The sequence below is a fragment of the Neovison vison genome, chromosome 6 (assembly GCF_020171115.1).
Source record: "Neovison vison isolate M4711 chromosome 6, ASM_NN_V1, whole genome shotgun sequence".
Classification (NCBI taxonomy): domain Eukaryota; kingdom Metazoa; phylum Chordata; class Mammalia; order Carnivora; family Mustelidae; genus Neogale; species Neogale vison.
The window spans coordinates 121,572,202-121,593,434 of record NC_058096.1 but is presented as its reverse complement, the minus strand read 5'-3'; the positions used below and the strand labels follow the sequence as shown (position 1 = coordinate 121,593,434).

The following is a 21,233-nucleotide window of genomic DNA, read 5'->3' as shown; positions in this document are numbered from 1 at the left end:
ATTTTTATTTCAGCCAGAAGCGTACTGAGCGCAAAGTTTGCTTGACTTATAATGCTTACTGCATCTTCTTTTCTACCACATGGGCACTGGCCTCAGATAAGGGTCTGATCTGTATGAACTCCCCAGTCTGGAGAGCCCAGGAAATCGGAGTCGCAGGGTTGGAAGGAAATAGAAACATCCGTGACTCTGCCCCTAGCGGTCTGCCTTGTCATGTTTGCATGACCTCAGAACACTCGTCGTTCCCCCAGCCCCACTCAGACATCTCAGAGGACAAGGGCTTCACTCATGTTGGGGGTCATCTACTTCTGCTGGAATAATTTCTGCATTTCATATAAATGATCTCTAGGAACATGCAGGTAGGACTTTACACATTCCTAAAGTATCTTACTCTGGAGCATTGTCTGTCTAGATGTAGCAAAGAGGGAAAGAAAGGCCTCCAGATACATTGTCTTGTAGATGTTTGAAGTCAGGTTTGTTGCCTAAGCCCTGGAGCTGGTGAATGGAGGAAAGCAGGCTCAAACCCAGCTCGTCTGACTCCCAGCGTTCCTCGAGTCTGCTCTAGAGAGAAGAGTCTTACTTCCAGTGACTGGTTTCCTTCTCTGGAGCTTCCACTTGTTGGCATTGCTTCTCTTCTTCAGAGCCACAGGGAAGTTAATTTCTCTTTCTGATGCAGTCTGAAATATTTGAAGATCGCTATTGTGTTGCCTACGTCTTCTCTTCTCCAGGTTCCTTCAACTGTTCTTCTCTCATTCCATCATTTATTCAGAAAGCTTTCACTGGGTGTGTGCTGCCTGTTCGGTGAGGAGCGGTCAGAGGTTGCCCCGGTCTTCAAGGAGACAGATTGTGAAAGGTCTAAGTCAGGAATAGTGTTTGGCTTCAGACATCTACTCAGTCCTTCTCTTTGCAGTGAGCCGTCTTACCACCATGCCTAGCTTTGCAATCCTCTCTAGAAAGTTCAGCGGTTGTCTGCTGGGTGGGAGAGGGGTGTTCACCTGGCTGGTAGCCTGAGGGCAAGGATCTGAGGGCCGAGCTGCTCAGGTTTCTGGTATATGCCCTTGTTTCCAGCCTCTGCCGTGGCCCCGCTTCCAGAGGTGTTGCCCTGGGGTCCTTCAGAGCCTTCACCTTTGTTCCTGGTGTGGTTGTCGGGCCCCATAACCCTGTCCGCACCTGCACCTCAGGTCTCTGCCCTCTGTTTTGCTGGGTCACTTTCCTAGCTTCTAAAATTGCACTGACCTCTTTTCCTCTCTTCACCATCATCTTCTTTCCTGTTCCTTTTGTTCCTGTGGGTTCTTAGGTTTTTTAAGTCCTGTTCTGTTATTTTAGTGGTCTTAGAGTGTGTTCTTGTTCTCTGTGTTTAACTAGAAGTTTCTCAGGCGCTTTCATATGCTTGTACCGCATCTAAGCCGTGGCTTCTCCATTCTGTGCTCTCATAGGATGTTTAAAAGTTATTTTAATTTCTGAATAGATTCCATTCACTTAATTAAAATAATTCTTTAAAAGATACTTGAAAATTATACATTGAAAAGTCTCGCTTTCACCGGTTTTCTTCATCCTGTTCTACCTCCTCCCCCCTTGAGGCAACAACTTTGATTAGTTTCTTTATGCAGATGCAAGCAAATACGGATGACTATTTTTTTAATCTCTCCCTCCTTTATGCAAAAATTAGTACACTGTGGCCTGTTCTGTGTGTCCCAGTGGTCTATCCACGTCAGTGCCTCGAGAGCTTTTTTTGTTCCTCCTTATCATGCTCAGCCCCCGTTGTGTGGCTGGACTGCAGCTTACGTAACCCTTTCCTCCCAGTGAGCACTGGGTTGTTCTAGTCTTTGGCACGGCACACCGTCTGCAGTGAAGGCTTCAAACATACACAGTGTTGCACGTGTGCATTTGTACTGGAACGATAAATTCCCTGAAGTGGAATTGTTGATGTTTGGAGCCCAAGTACAGGAGCCTGGGTCTCTGGGTGCTGGTCTGGGACTGTTGTCTGGCTAGGGACTCATCCCAAGGCATGATTTTGCCACCAGCACCATCTGACACTGCATGTACACGGGCTGGAAATGGTTTGCCCCCTTCCCACTGTGTCTCTCTGCCTGGGCCTAGGAGGCCCCGCTGAGGCCTCCAGCAGGGAGGGCTTCTGAAGGTGACATTGAACCTGGGCTCTCAGTGGGGGCGGCCCATCCTGTTGTGTCAGCCATGTTCTCATGATCTCTACCCTGGCTGCCGACACTGTACACATTTTTCTACAGTAAGCTCTCAAAGACAGAAAACAATGGTTGTCTTTTCACATTTGTCATCCTAAAGGGCTTTTTCAGCACGGCAGTTAAGGGGCTCTGGCAAAGGTGCCTGTGGCAGCAAAGTAGCTGGAGCTTGTGGCCCCCGGCAGCCTTGTCCCCCACTCTGGAGCAGTAGAGGGCCCCTTCGAGCCTCTCCCTGGAGCAGCTGGTGATGCAGCTAGTGGCTTGCAGCCTGCCCAGGTTTTCAGCCAGCAGGTGGGGAGTGGGCATCTGACCTCCAAGCCCAGCTCCTCCTGCTCCAGCTCTCTGCCTCTGGGGGAGCTGGATAGCTTTGTTCCTGGTCTCTGGGAAGGACTAGTGATGTGGTGTAGATGCTGTCAAGGCTAGGGTGCCCCCAACGTGCTTCCCCTTGGCCCCCCACTCTTCCTCATGACCATCCTCCCACGCTGGTCAGGGAACAGGTTGCAGCTCTCATGTGACAGCCCCCCCCCTTTCCCAGCCCGGAACCCGGGACCCAGATTTGGTCCTTCTCAGACACTTGGCCTCTCTTTCCTCCTTACCACTGCCCCCCGCAACCCGTTCTTTCCTCTTCCCACTCTCCGCCCTTGCCTGTAGGGAGCTACCAAACCAAACACAACAGTGAGCCTTGCCAAAGGTCACTTTTTGTTGTTATTGATTCTCTTTGGGTTTGCTGGAAGTTTGAAAGAGCTTGAGGTGCTGTCAAACCCCCAGATTCCTGGGAGGCAGGGGGATTTCTTGAGCTGCCTGGGAAGCTCTAGCTAAAAGCCACTGTTTGTAAGAAGACATTTGGCTAAGCCCCCGTGTGGCTCTGGGGGGACAGCGAGGTGTGCAGGGCCAGATCGCTCAGCCCCTGCTCCTCCACTGAGGGGTTTCCAGTGAGCCCCGGCCACAGGCAACGCGAGCTGTGGGGGCTACGGCCAGGGGGCTGGATTTCGGAAGGGCTGCCCAGGCCCCGGGGCTTGCTCTGAGCTCTGCCTGTTTTTGGTCTTCCAGTCCGCAGCCGCCACAGCCCCAGGTGCCCGAGACTCCCTGGGCAGATGAGGGCGGCTCCGTTTATCACCTGACCGATGAAGACTTTGACCAGTTTGTGAAGGAACACTCCTCTGTCCTCGTCATGTTCCACGCCCCATGTGAGTGGAACCTTGCTCCTCCCGCCACGTCCTCTCCTCCCTGAGTAGAGGGCAGGCACTGCTCTGGGACATGTGTCCAGTGAGCACTTGCCTGTTGGATGCCTCCCCTGTGCGGATGCCCTGGTGCCAAGCGAGGTCCCCACCCCCACAGCTCACACAGCCTACCCCACGTCACCATCGGAATAACTCCGGCACCCTGATCAGGCCACAGAGAGCCTCCTTGCCTCAACCTGGAGGGCCTGAGCGGCTTCCTCTAAGTCAGCACAAATTGGGAAATGCAAACAAATTGCCCAGAATTGGAGGAATTAGGACTGGAAGGGCCCTGAGATACCAGCTAGAATAGTAATCACCCCCAAATCTAGGTGGGGAAATTGAGGCCCCCAGCAGGCCCTGAATCTTGCCAAATAGCTAAGAGGGCCTGGTGAGGCTAGGGCCAGAGCCTCAGATCCCCCAGCATCTGGAATGCCTTCCTTCCGCTTCAACCTGAGAGTTTCGTAGCCTGAAGCAGCCACAGTGGATCAAGGAAGGGACATGTGCGAATGCTGTAGAAGGCATTTGCAGAAATAACTGGAAAGCCTGCAGTCCGGGAATTTCCTAGGCCAGTGTTCTCCCCATTCCCACGGAGAATGGAAAATTGATAGTAATTTGTTTCTAAGCGGGAGCAGATTGCTCCTGTGGAGGTGAGCAAGGGGATGACAGCCCAGGAATGCAGAGTTCCTGGGAAAGGTGGGCCCATCCCCCACCCCCATGGGTGAGCAAGGTGGGTCCCCAGAACCCTGGGACAGGTGCGTATATGGTGGGGGGCGGGGCAGTGTGCTCTTCTCTCAGAGCTTCTTGCTGGCTCTTTGGCCCAGTGATGGTAGGGAAGGATTATGAAGAAGAAGAACGAGCAAGAAATAACTGCTTTATAGACCAGTGCCATAACCGTCCAGTCCACGGAGGCACCTTCAGCGGGGAATATAGTGGTCATCAGCACGGGGGTGAGGATCTGTGTGCTAACAGTTGTGTTTCAGCCTGTGGCGATAAAGCAGCTCTCTGCAGGGTCCCCTTCTTTCATCTTACCCACAGTGCCGCAAGGCCAGCAGGATGAACCCCATTTTACAGATAAGGAGACTGTCACACAGAAATGGCCCAAATTGTTCACGGCTCCGCAAGTGCAGTACTGCTGACCCCCCCTGCGCGCCCCTGCCTTGGGGTAGCATGTGGGTTAGTCAGGAGCGATCCCTGCTCAGGATTTCCCCAGCTCCTTCTTTCTGAGAAGTACCAAATTCTTGAACAGATCCAGAGGTAAAGTCTTCTTATGACCCTTCTTCTGAATTTTTAGAAAACTGACCAATTGCCCCCAAAAGCTAAGTTTCAGAGAGCCTCCTGATTAAGGGCAACTATGGGGCCTTAAGAGCACTTCACTCCCAGCTCTGCCCAGGCCTTAATGAGCATAGCACAGTGTGCTCGCGGCTGACATGTGTTCTCGAGCCCATCTCAGAGCTGGGGCAGAAGCCAGGCCGGCGGGAAGTCACGTGGTACATGGAGTTGGGATCAGCCCACCTGCGTCCCTGTCCCCACAGAGCAGGTTGGTAGTGACTGGCCGTTTTCACTTCCTCCCTGGGAGCTTTGTCCCTTGCAGCCCGACACAGTACCGAGTGGTTTGAGCAGGGGTTCATGGTTGATGCATCTGAGCATGAAGAGTGTGTATCCCCTTTGATGAATCCTGTGTGGTATCCAAAAACAGTATGTACCACATAGACTGGAATTTTTGTCTGTGTTCTTTCTTATAGTCTTGGGTGGTGAGCAACTCACTGTAGGAGCTAATGCCTCCAGGGTCTGGGGGCTGGAGCTTGTCTGTAGTGTCCCTCCCTTTCTCTTCCCCTCATGACTCATGCTCTTCCCTCCCTGAACCAGAAGGATCTTGTTCATCGCTCCCCTCCTCCCACCCAAGGGCCTCTGTGGGCACAGTGAGGGCTTAATGGACAAGAAACAAACCAGTGAAGTTGTTTAGAGCAAAGTTAGAGAAAGAGAACGGGGAACCAAATGGCAGCTTTTGTTTTCCCCATCAGTCATTGTTATTAATAAATATTTTGAAACCCACCACACTCCTTACAGAGCCCTGTTGAGGGGACTCTGATTTCAAACTTAGCAAACAGAGACGTCTGAGGCTTCTGTTGGTGGGTGTTTGCTTGGGAGGAACCCTCTGATGAGGCTAGCCCCGTGTGTGTGTGCACGTGCGTGCACACACCTATGTGGGTTTATTTCTGCTGGACTGACAGGGACAGGGATCAGGACAAAAGCGTGCAGTGAAGCTTCCTGTTAAAGCTTCCATTAAGTCCTAGCTCTGCACAGTCCCTCTGTATCCAAGAGCACGCAAAGGATGTCATCTGGCAAAGGATGGACTGTGTGTGGTTTTCAAGAGGATTCGGACCCCAGGAGGAGATAGCTGGGAGCAGAGAGCTCTTGGCTGCCTACCAGTGCAGCTCATGCTGGAGCTCCAGGGAATCCAGAGCAGTTGTGAACCACTTTTGTGGGGTTTGGGTAACCAGGAGAAAAGGACAGACATCAGGAGGCCAGAGACTGGCCATGCTGTCCCAAGTTTCCCAAGTGCATAAAAGGTGAATTCTGGAAATCACAGCAGTATGACACATTTCCATCTCAGACCAAAACAAGGAGTGGTTTAGAAACAGACCATGCTGGAGAGTTAGAAAAACAAGTTGGGGTCTGTCAACAGAAAAGACCATAGTTTATATAAAGGATCGCTGGTTTGTTTCTTGTGACAGGCCTACTGGGTTGATGAATTAGCATGTCTTTGTTCTGTTTTGTTTTTTTAATTTAATTTTTTCCAGTGACCCAAAATTCATTGTTTGTGCACCACACCCAGTGCTCCATGCAATATATGCCTTCCATAATACCTACCACCAGGCTCATAGCATGTCCTTGTTTTATCAAAAGCGAGTCTCTGCTTTCCTATCATGGGGGAAAAGGAGTGGAGTGGCCCACCTTCTTGGTGCTGAATGACTGTGAGTCTAGCTTCGTTCTAGCTGGAGGGTGGTACTTGTTTTTTATTCAGCAGTTTCGTTAAAACTATATATGTAAAAAAAAAAGGCATACTTCTAAATCTCCAAAGGTTAGAGCTGGAAAAAGGATAACTAGCTAAAATATTGAACAATTGCATGTAAGATTTTTGAAGATGCCAACAGACTGAAATAGTAGGGCCCAAACCGAAAAGCTGAATTTATTCTTAGGACTTTCTGGTAATTAAAGAGGAATGCATGTACATATTATAACAGGATAATATGGGAAAGTACAGAGAAGAAAATTCACACTCGTGATACTAACTCCCAGAGAGAGCCGCAGTCCCTCTTTACACTCTTATTTCTATGCACAGAGTATATGCTCAGTGTCTCTTTCTTCCTGGGTTCTGCTCTTGAAAGGCCAGGAAGAGAAAGGGTCTTTAGCTTTCCACCTGACTGTTGCCTGCCTCGGGTGGCTGCTCACTGGCATGTGTAGGTTCCAGAGGCAAATTACTTTGTTCCGTGCCTAGAACCTTCATGGGGGACCTATGGAACTACTCTCCTGGGTTCTTGAGGAAAGGCACATGGGCCCCTCATTGTTGGATATCATCAGCAGTCCAGTGGTCTGTTTCTTTCCCTTTTCCAGCTTTCCTGCCACTTGCTCCCTCAGCCTCATCACCTTCTCTCTTTTCCCCTCTGATTCTAGCTGGAATCACACAGATCCTTCTGCTTCCTCTACATCCTGATGTCTGAGTGGTCACTGAGCAAATAAGCACAGGCCCAGCACAGGGTGGGCCCCTCCATGCACATGAGCTCCAGTCCCGACCTAGGTCACACCGTGGGAGTGATGGGAGCTGAGATTTACAAGCGGGTTTGCCCCATGGACCTTGCCTTCCAGAATCAGGCTGAGCCTCGTGGGGAGGACAGTCTGTGAGTAGCGGGCTCTGAGAGGAGGGTGTGCACCGCACAGGGCAAGCACGGAGCCGGGGCCTCATGTAGAGCCCTGGGGGCAGCCCGCCCTCACTCTGCACTTCCCCCTTTCTTCCATCTGGCCCTCAGTGTGGAGCCTGGCATGGGTGCAGGAGGCTACAGCACTAGGCCCAGCTCTGCAATCCCCCAGAGGACACAGTGTCCACAAAGGGTGTGGCAGCAGAACGCAGATTTCTGCCGCTCCCTGGGCCTTTTGTTTCTTTTTGCGGCATCCTGAAGGAGAAAAGTCAGACTACACGTATTCACTCCTCTTCTTGTCCTGCTTACTTTGCTGCACTAACATCCACCTGCTCCTCCTTCTCCAAGAACCTCCGTTGGGCCAGAGGAGGTTGCAGTGCTGAAATAACACCGCCTGAGTGAGCATCACTCATGTGGGGACAGCAGAAGGAACGTAGGGGGCTTCTGGGGAGGGTGTCCCTGAGGAGCAGCCTGTCTTCTTTCTAGGATTTTATTTACTTATTTATTTGAGAGAGAGAGGGCATCAGAGAGAGAGAGAGAGAGAGCATGAGCAAGGGGAGAGCAAAGGAAGAGGAAAAGGCAGACTCCTCGCTGAACAGGGAGCCTGATGTAGGGCTCAATCCCAGGACCACAAGATCATGACCCAAGCCGAAGGCTGATGCTCAACCAGCTGAGCCACCCAGATGCCATCCTCCCCCCGCAGATGTTTTCTTAGAAATGTGTGCTGGAGGCTGCTGGGCTTTCCCTTTAGATTTGGTGGCAGATTGCTGTCAGACTCCAGATTTTCTGCTTCTCAGTTTCCTTCTTATTCTCAAGTAATACGACTTTTTTGTAGAAAATCTAGAAAGTACAGAGACGTATAAATGATATCGGGGGAAAAAAAAAAACCTAGCTATAATCCTATTATCCAGAAGCAACCATTTTTCACTTGGTTTCTAGTTTCTTTTCCCCCATTTTTAAGGCTTTTCAATTAGCACATAGTTAACTGACTTATTTTTCTGATGTGTAGATTTGTGTAACCGTCATGCCCTAAACTCCTTCGTGCTAGCACTTTAATTTTTTAATTGTACCAATAACGTAAGGATCATCATGGCATTTTTGTTACTGACCATCCAAAGTCCAAGGGAGACATAAGACTGTAGGGCAAACAGTAAAAGCCCTCGCTGCTCACCCTTCCCCCTGACCAGAGCAGACCACTGCTGCCAGTCAGTACGACCTTCTCCTTCTGTGCTTCTTCCTAAATAACAGTGTTTTTGTTTTTATTCTTTATGTAAATAGGATCATTTCCTGTCTTTCTGTTCTGTGGCTTCTTTGCACTTAGCAGTGGGTCGTGAAGATTGTTTTGTATACATGTAGATGTTGGTATATAAATCTACCTCAGTCTTTTTAATCTTTGAATAGCATTTAATCATTGAGATACAGATTTTTAATCATTTCCTGTTGATAGACATTTGCCGACAGCCTTTGATTATTCAAACAATGCCATGAACATTTGTAAACATATGTATTTGGGAACACGTCTAAATATTTATGACTAACTCCTGAAACCGCAGTTCTGGGCTGCAGGATGTGTGCTTGAGCTTCGATACATACTGCTAGCTTCCCTCCAGAAAGGTTCCACCACCCCCAGCCGTGTGTGACAGAGCCTGTGCCCTGGCCATGTGTGTGACAGAGCCTGAGCCGGGACGTGTGTGTGACAGCGTGTGCCCCGGGCGTGTGTGACAGAGCCTGCACCCTGGCCATGTGTGTGACAGAGCCTGTGCCTGGCTGTGTGTGACAGAGCCTGCGCCTGGCTGTCTGTGACAGAGCCTGCACCCTGGCCGTGTATGACAGAGCTACATGCTGGCTGTGTGTGACAGAGGCCATGAGCCAGAGCCTGCATCCTTGCCAGCTGTGGACACTGTCAGCCTCTCATCTTCCTGCCAAACTGGGCAAAAGGGCAACTTGTGCACAGCTCCACGGCCTCCAGGAAATCAAGTGTCCTTTCATGTGCTAGTCAGCCTTCTGTATTCCTGCGAACCACCTATTTGTATCCTTTGCCCATTTTTCTACTCGGTTGTCTTTTTCTTCTTGACCTAGAACTCTGTACTTATGGGTAGTAATATTTATTTCTTTTCTGTGTTCCAGATGTTCTCTTTGTAGTCTATGGCCAGCTTTTACTTTCATGGTAGTACCTTTCATTGCGCAAAAGTTTTACCTTTTGTGTGGTCAAAGAGTAAGTAGAATATTTATGGGGTACTTACTATGGATCAGGCATTCCTTCTAAGCACTTTCCATATACTAACTCATTTAACGTTCATAACAAATCTTATGAGGTAGGTATTATGATTATCCCCAGTTTACAGGTTAGGAAAGAAAGGCACCAGAATGTTGAGAAACTGGCCAAAGTTCGCTTAGCTAAGAAGGTAGAACTAGGATTAAAACCTGCACCCTTGTGCCTTCTGCAAGACTGCCTTTCCCCACCCTGACCTCTGGGATTCATGGCTTGCTCGGGAAATCCACCCCTCAGATATAAAACTAGTGCCCTGTGTTTTGTTATAATATTTTTTTTTGTCACATTCTTTAATTCATCTGGATTCTTCATTCTGTTGTGCCAGATGGGAGGAAAGGATTTAATTTTATTTCTCTAAGTCCTTTTTTCCCCGGATGTTTTTCTCTTTCATTTTTCTTAAGATTATCTTATATTTTCTTATGTTATTAAAAATGCTTTTCTGTACATGCTTTTTGTGGTCACATAATATTCCATTGTATAATGGCACCATAAATTACTTAACCAGCTCCATAATGTTGAAGGTTCGAGCTGTTTACCGTATTTCTGCATTATAAATCACACTGCAGAGAACAGTTTTATGCATAAATATTTGTCCACATGTCAGATTATTTCCTTAGGATAGAAGCCTAGAAGAAAAAATTTAAAAGCCTCTTATCTATATTTTCCACTAATACAAAGGAAGAAAAAAAACCCCACTCTGTTTTTGCACACGAAGAAGGCCACATGATGAATGGAAGCATCCGTCAGTGTGTGAGTCTGCCCCAGAGTATCTGTGAGTATCTGCGAGTCAGCTTTGTTGTGCAGACAGCTGGAAGCCTTAGAAGAGCCCTGAGGTCTCTGGGGGTGCGCATCACAATGTTAGAACAGGAGTGTTTCTGCTGGCATCTGTAGGAGCCCCACTTCCCTCACATGCCCTCAGCCAGGTTCCAGGCAAGGCAGCAGGAATGTGGATAGGAAAATCCAGGCTCCTGTAGAGGCTCAGCTATAAGAGAGCTTTCCAGATTAATCTTGGTTCCCTGGAAAATTCTTGTTCCAGGATCCAGGAAAGTCTCCAAAGCTGGTCTGTAATAAAACTGTAGGTGTATCTAAAGTTAATATAATCCAGGGGAATTGGAAAGCTTGGGGTTGACAGGAGGCAGCATTCCCATAGCCAGAAAGGAGTGTGCTCAAAGAGTTGATGTGCAGCCTCTGTGCCAGGCCATGAAAATCAGCATCCGCACACTTACACAGATGATAAAAACCCAACAAGGAACTTCGGCAGTAAAACTTAATGGCCTATCAAATCACAATCAGAACACTAAAACGCAGTGGGCTGGAGTCCTGCTCCTGCTTTCTGACCTCCCCTTCTGGCTGTCCCGCAGCCCACGCTGCCAGTATATCCTGAAGGCCAGGCCCAGGATTTGGGGGCTGGGGTCAAGGCTGGCATGACCCAAGACCCATGGGTCTCCAGAATAGGTGTGTGCCAGCAGAGGACATGTTTGCGCAGCCAGACCTTTCTCCTCTTTGGGGCCTGGCCAGTCTCCTTCTCATAAACTTTCTTTACAGAAGCTTGTTGCTTGGCCTTCCTATCTTGTTCAGATTGCCGAGGGAATTCATGGTGGAAGCACAAGCCATGGCTAGTTTAGGGTATGAATGAGAAGCTGTAGAACAACATCCATAGATGGATTTCCAGAGCTGTTTTCTAGACCTTGTAAGAAGCAGAAGTGTACACGTGGTGGTGGGGAGGGAGGGGACATGCCTAGTGACTGGCTTGGCTGCCAGTGATGCTAGATAGAGGTGTTTAGTCAAACCAGCAACTGTTCATGTCCAGGCAGGACTCTTGCCCCAAAAGAATTTCACCCAGTTAAACCTTGTGTGCACAGGTGAAAATCTGAACCATCCAGCCATGAGGTTAATTCATCCAAAAAGTGTGCGGACTGTCCTCCTCAGTACCAGGGATGTGACGGTGAGCCGGACAGATGGCAAAGCCTGTGGGGAGCTTCCACTCTGGTTGGGATGGACTGGTTCAGATAAGCAGGCTACTCCAACTATTCTGAGTACCGTTGAGAAGAGGAACAGGATATTGGAAGAGACGAGATGTGTGAGGCTCCTCGGGGTTAGCTGGTCAGAGGATTCTCTGTGGAAGTGAAATTTAAGCTGAAGCCTGAATGATGTGAAGTGATCAGCCATGCACAGACCTGGGGGAAAGATCGTGTTCCAGGTAACTGTACGTGACGAGCCCTGAGGTGGAAAGGAGCTTGGTCTGATAGAACAGAAAGAAGGCCACGGGCTGTGGAGCAGAGGACAGGAGGGAGGAAACCGGAGCTGCAGCTGGTGGGTAGGAGAGACCGATGGTGCGTAGGAGAGACCTATGGTGCGTGGCCTGTGGCCATCGTAGGGTCTGGATTTTGATCTGCCTGTGACGGGAAGCCATTGCAGAGTTTCAGCCGAGGGAGTGTAACCTGATTTATGTCTTGAAAAGATGTCCTGGCTGCTCCTAAGTATCAGAAGACAGCAATGGAACAGTCACAAGGCCGGCCAAAATTAAATGGCGTGGAAATGTATGCATAAGAAGGACTTTGTGAGTGGAAGAGGAGTGGGCGGTTTGGTGGGGTGGAATGAACTGAAGACTCAGAGCAGGGCCCGAGCCTGGTAGGCACTGTGTGGAGATGCCTGGTCCATCGGGGCCGTGGTTGTGGTGATGAGGAGCGGGTTCTGGGGGCCAGGAGAACTTTGGAGAAAAGGTGGGCTCATGTGGACATGGTGATGGGAACTCCAGCCAGATATTCCACCTTCATCCCGTATGGAGGCCCCACGTTTGTCACTTCATCTCCCAGAGCCACCACTTCTGGCTCTAAGGAGCTTTGTCTTGGCTGTCTCATTGGGCTGCCAAAGAAAGTGTGTGGAAGCCCAGGACAGAGGACAAGTACTTTCATTATTTTAAGGAGAGTCCTGAGAGACTGAGCTGGAAGTTCAGGAGAGAGGCGTGAGTGCGAGCTAGAGAGTCTGGACGTTTCCTGGCATATCTTCTACCTCTCCCTCCTATGTCTGACAGACCCTTCGTCCCAGTGAGCGAGTTCTCGAGCTCAGCGTGTATCTCTGGCCCACCACTGAGAGAAGCTGGCCCGTGATATGGAGTCTATTTGCCACCTCATCTGAGCAGTGACATCAAAGGGCCAGAATCTCATAAAGGTTTGAAGGTGAATTTTCTCATCTTCATGGGTCCTGCCATATTGACTGGGATATTTTGGAAAGAAATCACGGTTTTTCTGTCAGGGGCAATGGCCGGCTTTTCTTCGTCCTCCCCTCCGCTCCCTCCCCACTCCATCCGCTGCCCACCTTGACTGCAGCACTTATCTCCTGTTCAGGGGAGAGGGTGATCAGGGGTACATCTTCCTGCCTCTCCTGCCTTCTTTGGAGGCCAGCTGGAGTCTTGAGCCCAGGTGTTTTAGGCCTGCCCTGATGTTCTCCCTTGTGCCTCCTGGGCTGAGTGGGTCTGACTTAAGCCACTCACTTCCTCCTTTCGGGGGCAGGCTGAATTCTTGGGTGACAGATCAGCACCAGGAGTGAGCTTCCTTTTCTCGACTTGTCTTCATGTTAGGTGAGCCTCTAGCACCCCAGTCAGGGAACGCCAGCCTAGCAGAGGCTAGTGGGGCGCTTGGTACCTTGGGGTGGGTTGCAGGGAGCTGTCCGCCTGGAGGTAGGTGGGCAGGGGGATCCCCATTAAGAGTCTAGAATCCCTTCATTCCCACCATAACCCCCCCAAAATGACTTATTCCTTTTATTTTAGTGAGAACCAGAAAAAAAAAAAGTTCATTTTTACATATTCCATGTTATGTCAGTGGAGTCTTCCTGAGAACATCTCATTACCTGGATGGGTGTGAGAGGGAACCCAAGCCTGAAGTCCCATGGGGCGACTCTGTGCTCTTCTGCCCACCCCCACCACGGGAAAGTAAATGCCTCAGAGCTGGGCCTTGTCTGCTGTGGCTTTTAATCTGGGATCTGGGAGTCAGTCAGGGGATTGGATCCCTGTGAAGTGTTACATAAATTTGGACTATATTGGCATCAGTATTGGAGGAGGGAAAAAGAAGCCTTATTATATTCTCAAGCGTGTCAGTGACCCAGGAAGGACCAGAGCCCCAAGCTGAGCCAAAAGAGACATTCTCCATTCGCCACTGTGGGCAGCCATTGCCTATAGCGAGTGTGGGGAGAGGCCGGGGTGGTGGACGGTGGGTTGCGTATTTTCCATCTGGGCGATGGTTCAGTGGAGGAGAAGTAGCAGTGCGTGCTCTGTGTGCTTCAGGCACATTCTGTTAAATGGGGTTTTGTGGCTGTTCCTGAAAATCTGCAAGGAATCTTTGTTCGAAATTGTTTCTTTGGGGAAAACACATTTTCAGTTCTGAACAACCCCCTTACTAAAACAAAACAAAACAAAAAACCTTTGTAACCTGGTGGCTTAGAATATAACAAATGGGTTGTGATAGCATGAGATGTTTCTAGCTGGAAAACAACATTCTTGTGTTTCAATTTCATGACAACCATGTCACCCCTATGGTTCATGTAGTCCTGAGTGGGCTGTAGTCAGAGCACAGGCCCATAGGTGTCCCTCATTTTTTGGCCCATTTGAAAAGGGTCAAAATGCTGTTGCAGCTAAGAATCGTAGCTGCTCCCTGGGCTGCTCCCCTACAAGGGACCGGTATGCAGGGACTGAGGAAGGTGGGGATGGGCAGCAGCAGAGGGGACAGGTTTGTGTCCCAGTGCCACCCAGCTGTAGCTGGGCTCTGCGGGAATGACCTGAAAGAGAGAGGCACTTTTGTCCCAGTCCCCTGCTCCAATGAAAGCAGGAATGCCCGTTCTGTGGCTCAGTGGCTTCTAGAGGCTGTCAGAGGTGTCCTCGGCTAATCCTGGAGGTTTGTCTGCCTCCCTATTTCTCAAGACAGTTATGAGAATCGTGGTGCTGTCGGCTGCCACACAGCAGCCCCCGTCATGAGAAGGCGGTGGTTTGCCCCTCTCTGCTGCTTAGCCTGCCTGTCTGGAAAGATCCCGAAGCTGGCTGTGTGGGGGCCTGAGCCAGTCTGGACCACCTCGCTGAACAGCCCCTGCAGCATTAAAAGCCAGAAAGTACTCTTTATGCAAACAAAAGTTGTTTGCAAATTCTTGACATCACCTATCAAAGTGATCATTTACTTGTTAATGTATCATGTTTGATTATTCATGACATTACTGAGTTTGCGTGGTGGTAAGGAGAGGGTAGAGCAGTGTTCGTACCCAGAAAGAGGCATTCGGAAACGATGATCCAGATCCCTGCGCCTGTCCTATCATACATCCTCCCACGTGGGAACAGTTGGAATGTATTCTTGCTTCTGGGAATGCTTATTCCCAATTCAAGGTGCAGACCCCCTTCTGCCTAGAGGGTGGGGGGGATGACAGGGGTAGTGGCATGGGGCTGGGAGGCACACACTGCCGGTGGCTGTGTCTGTAGCCTTGGCCAGTTGCCTGCCTTCTTCGTGCCTTAATTTTCTCATCTGTAAAATGGAAATAATATCAGCTTATACCTTTGTAGGGCTGTTGTGAGGCTCTAAAGCACTTAGAGCAGTGCCTGGCCCTCAGGACCTATATATATGTGTGTATGTTGCCAGTATTTTTTATGTAGTTGCTTTGGTTTTGCCTCTGGCACTCCCTCCCACTCCCGCACTGAGTGGATTAGAGGAAAGGTTTCCGTCCTCTGCGCTGGTGCTGCTTTTCTCTCAGGTGCCCCTGGTGTCTGGGAATAGGGCGCCGCTGTCTTACAGAGGCAGGGGACCTCACTGGAGCCTCCGTGCCATGGGAGTGGTTTCTCTGCTTCCCACAGGGTGTGGACACTGTAAGAAAATGAAGCCAGAGTTTGAGAGCGCAGCGGAAGTCCTCCACGGAGAAGCAGACGTAAGCTTCCTTTCCTGAACCTCCCCCCACCATTTTTCTCTGAAGACTCAGTGACACGGATCCCTGCAGGGACTTTCCCCTGCAAGCTCCTGGAGGTCTACAGCACTTCACTGCCCCAAATACACATGTCTTAGGTCAGAGGAGCCCCTACCCGGGATGGAGGGGCGCAGAGTGACTCTAAAGTCCTGTTCCCGCCCTGTCCATGTGGCCTCTGCCAGGTTGTGGCCCTGGGGTGAAGCCTCAGAGTTCACCCTCTTTTCTCTGGGACCTTGGCTCTTGGGAACAGCCAGGGTCTACACAGCTCAGTTGGTAGGACAGATTTAAAAGTCTCCCTTCAGCCCACAAATAAACCGTGGACACCAGTGGACGTATCCTGGGGATGTATGAGCCCTGGGGACAAGCCACCTCAGAGAAATGCTGGCAGGTCCTGCGGGGGGTTGGGGGCTGGCATCTGGGCTCCTCTTCTGCTGGCACCGTGTCTGAGGCTGTGATGCATGGTTGGCCTCTCCCCCATCCCAGAGCTCTGGTGTCCTTGCAGCTGTCGATGCCACCGTCAACAAGGCCTTGGCAGAGAGATTCCACATCTCCGAGTTTCCCACACTGAAGTATTTTAAGAACGGAGAGAAATCCGCAGTGCCTGCGCTCAGAACAAAGAAGAACTTTATTGACTGGATGCGAAAGTAAGTGTGGCGGGCTCAGCAGCACATCCGACTCTTGGCCGCCGGCCCCTGGAGCTGGCCCCATGGACACAGAGGAACCCTGAGGAGCTCCTCAGGGCCACAGGAGCCAAGGTGGACTTGAATTCCCCAGTTCCAGAGCCATCTCTGGTGTGCAGGCCACTTGTCCTCACCCAGCATGTTTCACTGGTACCCGGGGCAGTGGGTGGCATGTTTCTCTTCTTGAGGGACCCCCCTTTCCCTGTGTCCTAGCCCCAGGCTTCATCATGGCATCTTATTCCATCTGCTTGAAATGGCTGAAGGACATACACAGCTCTTGACATTCAGAGCTGGACTCGTTCAGGCCCAGGTCTGCTAGTGGTTGACTGGACCTCTGGGAGTGTCCACGAGGCAGCCTGGCAGCCTGTGGTGGTTTGGGGTTGAGAACATAGACGGTCAAGTGCTCCCTCAGTCTGTGTAGTAGTTTGCTGATTTACCACAACAGGAAACACAGACTTACGGCTCAATGGCAGGAGTTTACTCTCTCACAGTTCCACAGACCACAAGTTCAAGATGAGATGTCAGCAGGGCTGGTCTCTCTCCTTGGCTGTCTTCCACTCCGTGTCTTCACAGGGTCTTCCCTCTGTGTCTGAGTCCTAATCTCTTCTTGAAGGACACCAGTAAGATTAGGGTAGGGCCCACCCCAGTGACGTCATCTTAACTTAATCATCTCTCTAAAGACCCCCATCTCCAAAGACAGTCACATTCCAAGGTACTTGGGGGCTGGGACTTTAACATGTGAATGGAGAGCAGGGCACAGCTCAGCCTATAAGGGCCTACAAGTCCAGAGAACCTGAGTAGCCTCATAATTACTGGCCCAAGGACCTCCCACTTCCCCAAGGTCTTTGGAACCTGCAGTTCTGAGCATTTCCTTCTCCTGTGAGGGAGAGGAAGCATCACACAGTTGTCCTGTGTGGAGGAAGCCCCAGGCCTTGCTTGAGAGCCAGAAATTGTTAAGTTGTAGTTAAGGAGACTTTCTCCTGTCTACACTCTTCCCCCAAGACACACACACACACACACACACACTTTCTCTCTCTCTCTTACTCACATAGAGCTTGAATATTTGAGAATATTTCCTCATTTTAGCACGGGGTAGGGGAAGATAAAGTAAAAGAAGACATATTCCAGCCTTTGCGGAGGTCCCTGGTACCCAGCATCAGGATGCCCAAGTGAAAACCAAGACTTTAAGACTTTAGAGTCAGAATGTGACATGAGAACTGTCCAAAATAGCAGTGTCCAAATTGAATTCCTTTATTAGGATGTTTGTGCTCAAACTTGGATGTACACATGCGCCACCTGGTTTGAGGTGCTCCTTTACAGATTCTGGGCCTGCTGTCCCTGAGGCTTTGATTCGGGAGCTGGGAATTGGAACTCTTAGCCATTGTTTTAAGAAATACCTGCTTGTAGAATGGGAGCAAATTTACCACAAATTCAGGAGAGGCTCCTGGGAGGAGGTGAGGGTGCTAGCAAGCTCCTGGTCTCAGCTCCTCCCGCTCTGTCCTGCTCATTACTGGGAGCAGGTTCAGTGGTTCACTTCCAGAAGAGACGAGGTACGTACCCTTTTGGGCCTCTCGGTGTCAGAAGCAGGTTGCTCTTCACACCTGCCTTGCTAGCCTGCATCAGGGGCCGGTGCTGGTACCCAGGGAGCATTAGCCAGGTGGGGGTTCTGGCAAGTCCTTGGGGCTTGCACTTGTGGTTAGAGAGGGAATCTGGAGTGGCCTGGACGCAGGTAGGGAGCCCCGAGGATCTGTGTCCCTTTTGTGCGTTGTCCCTGCTGCTGAGCACCTGAAAAGCACTTGGGGGAAAGCAGAGGTTTTGGATTCTGAGAGCCCTGCACTCCAATGGTGACCCCAGGCCATTTGCTTGACCCCACTATGCCCCAACTTCCCATCTGGAAAATGAAGACAACACTTTCCCAGAGACTTGTCTAAAGAATTAAATTAGACTCCTGTGCTTAGCAAGGTGTGTGGTGTGGCAGTGCTCAGAGGAGGAAGCTGTTTTTATTACTGATGTCAGGTGCTATGTGGAGCTGTCACTGACCGTATTGCTATGTAAGTGGTAATTCCCTCCCAGCCTTTGCCAAGTGCCTTTTTATCTGCTGCCCATTTCATGCTCAGATTCTGTGAGGTCAGGGGTTTTAGTTTTTGGTTTTTTAAGATTTGTTTATTTGAGAGAGAAAGCATGCACGCGTGTGCATCAGGGTGGGGGCGGGGGCGGGGGGAATCCCAGGCAGACTCCCGCATGATGCAGGGCTCCATCCCACGCGAGATCATGACCTGAGCCGAAACCAAGAGGCAGAAGCTCAACCAACTGAGCCATGCAAGCGTGCCCAGGTCAGAGTTTTTATTCCTATTTCCTTGACGAAGGGACTAAAGTTCAGAGAGAGGATAGGGGCCTTGTCTAGACACAAATAGCGGTTCTTTTGGGAGCTCAGAAAGCATCCTCAGGCAGAGCTGAGGATTGAGCATCCTCAGGCAGGACTGAGACCCGTCACCCAGGAGCAGGGTAGGCACTGGTGAGTCCAGTGGTGTTTCCAGACTGTGCACAAGGGGCGTGCTGTGGGTGACTGTGACATGCTCACCAGCAGGCTGGCCTGGGGATGCAGGAGCCCGGGCAAAGGAGCTTCTATCCCTATGCAAGAGGATAGCTGGTACCTGGAGAGGGGTCTCGCCCTGAAAGGGGCTCAGGTCTCCCACACCTTCACAAAATGGCTTCCTGGTAGGCTCCTCAGAGGGAATCAGAGTATCTCCGCAGACGGTACAGAGTTTTTCAGTTTAAACTCAGCTTGTGAATTAAATTTTAGAAAGGATGTGAAGTGATTTCTTCTTGAATGCTCCTCTGGGTGGGGGTGGAAGTGTTTGCCCTCACCCAAGCGTCTCCTTATGACTCTCTCCCCACCCTCCCCCCCATTCCTGCAGCCCTGAGGCCCCGCCACCCCCAGAGCCCACCTGGGAAGAGCAGCAGACCAGCGTGTTGCACCTGGCCGGGGACAACTTCCGGGAGACCCTGAAGAAGAAGAAGCACACCTTGGTCATGTTCTATGCCCCTTGTAAGTAGCTGGGGGTGCTCACCATGGTGTGAGGCAGAGGGGCGGGCCAGACCAGACCAAAAAGACCCCTCCCAGGGACCAGGGTAGCCACAGGGAGACTCTGGGCTCCTCTCTGCTGTCTCATTCCAGGCTGATATCCTTCAAAATCCAGGGCCTCCTTCTGTCAGTTCTTTCACGGTCTCTCCCTCTTTCTGGGGAGCCTTTCTCACATCGGTGCTAAAGCCATCCACTTCTGTTTGTGGCAGGAACTGCCATAAAGTTGCTCAGTCTCCTTCAGAATCTTCTAGGCTGCCTGCCTCCCACTTGCCCCTTCCTTCCACCTCTTGGCTCTCCTGGCATCCCACTAGGCACTGACTTCACCTTCAAACCTTGGAATTTAGCTGACTCATCTTGGCCTCTGCTTTCCTTGTCTTCCTGATCATCCCCAGCCCAGCCCCCTCTCTGACCTCCCTGACCTCCCCACATGGCTTTGACGCCATCGGGTTTGAGGCTGTGGGAAAAGCACACTACATTGTTCTGAGCTAGCTTCCCCTTGATCCCCATTTTCATCAGAGTTTAAGTTGAGGAAGTGACACGTGTGTTTGTGACCTTTGGATTTTGTGCATAAAATTTTGAAGTTAATTGATACTTAACAGGGAACGCTCTTGAATTTCCCACTCTTCTGCTGCCCTTGTCTCTCTCCCCCAGGTTACAGCTCTGCTTAATGGAGTGGGGATAATAAAGCTCTGCGCTGCGGAGAAGCCAGGCAACTCAATCTAGTCATAAACCCGCTTGCTTGTAGCCAGCCCTCCTGTTGGCTCCCCTCCTGCCCCACTTTTCCAGTGTCAGTAATACCTAATGCCTCTCCTCCCTCTCACTTTCTGGGAGGAGTTGCCTCCCCCTACCTTTCCCAGCCTCAGACCTCCACCCTCGGGCAGCCAGCAAGTCGCTCTGTTTTTGCCTTTTCTTCTCTAAGTGGGAGTGGGACTTTGGGTTCTTTCTTGCTGAGCTTCTTGCTGTCCTCATCTGTCCTTAGGGCATGCCTGGAAGGCTGAGTGGGGTTTAAGAAGCTGTCTTCTGTCTGGACAGAATAGGGTGTGCAGGACAGACAGCAGAGGGCATGTGACTGTCCCGAGGCCTCAGAGCAGCGTGTGACAGAGGGGCTCTGCTGTCCCAGACCTCGTTCTGAGAGGAGGAGCTTCCTCAGCAGCAGTGAAGGCCTGGCCGCACAAGTCAAGGTCCTTGATCGGATACTGGGTGGGCTTTTGTATGTCCAGACTAAATACTTTCCCCCCAGAAATGCTCCCCTCTTATCCCAGACTCCTACCCTCTGGGCTGCTGATGACCCCCCTCACAGAACCACTGGGTGCTGGGTGGTATCTGGGGCCCAGGATACAAGGGAAGGAGGTGTGGTCCCTGCTTGGCCTCAAGGGCTTCCTAGTCCACTCTAGCAAGAAACAACCCCATTCAGGGCCGCTCCACCCCGCGACTCAGCTTCTGTCAAAGGGCCTCACACCTAGAGGTTCCCTTTTCCTCCACTGCTTGTTCCTGTCCCTGAACTCTACTCCTGACGTGTACATCAGGGAAGTGAATCTATCCAAAGACAAGTCTTTCAAAAATTTTTTCAATTACAAAAATAATACATATTTATGTATTATGTAATACCTCTTGATGCTTATTTACATATAAAGAACCAATACTATAGGAAGGTCACACCCCTGCTAAAATTAGGTATAAAGTGAAAGCAAAAACCAACCCCCATAGCCTTCCCCAGTCTCCCTCCCACCTCCTGCCTCCCTGCCCCACTTCCCACCTCCCCACCATGTCCCTTGCTTCCCAGCTCCACCATGTACCCAGCCTCCCGCCTACCCCTACCTCCGGCTTCCGTAGTTTCTACACAGATCTTCCTCCAGCTGTTTCATTGTTCTCTCCTGTTCCAACATTTCCAGCCCCCAACACACACATACACTTTACTCTCAGTGGT

The 21,233-nt window shown here is 50.6% G+C and overlaps 1 protein-coding gene across 1 annotated transcript in view; it reads left to right on the top strand.

The window, feature by feature from the left end:
• Positions 1 to 21,233, top strand: part of PDIA5 (protein disulfide isomerase family A member 5) — a 90,998-nt gene that overhangs the window by 60,602 nt on the left and 9,163 nt on the right. The window contains exons 11-14 of the mRNA XM_044252201.1: positions 3,246 to 3,382; positions 15,435 to 15,505; positions 16,025 to 16,185; positions 19,140 to 19,270. Of these exons, the coding sequence (XP_044108136.1) occupies positions 3,246 to 3,382; positions 15,435 to 15,505; positions 16,025 to 16,185; positions 19,140 to 19,270 (500 nt within the window). The remainder of the gene's footprint in view (positions 1 to 3,245; positions 3,383 to 15,434; positions 15,506 to 16,024; positions 16,186 to 19,139; positions 19,271 to 21,233) is intronic.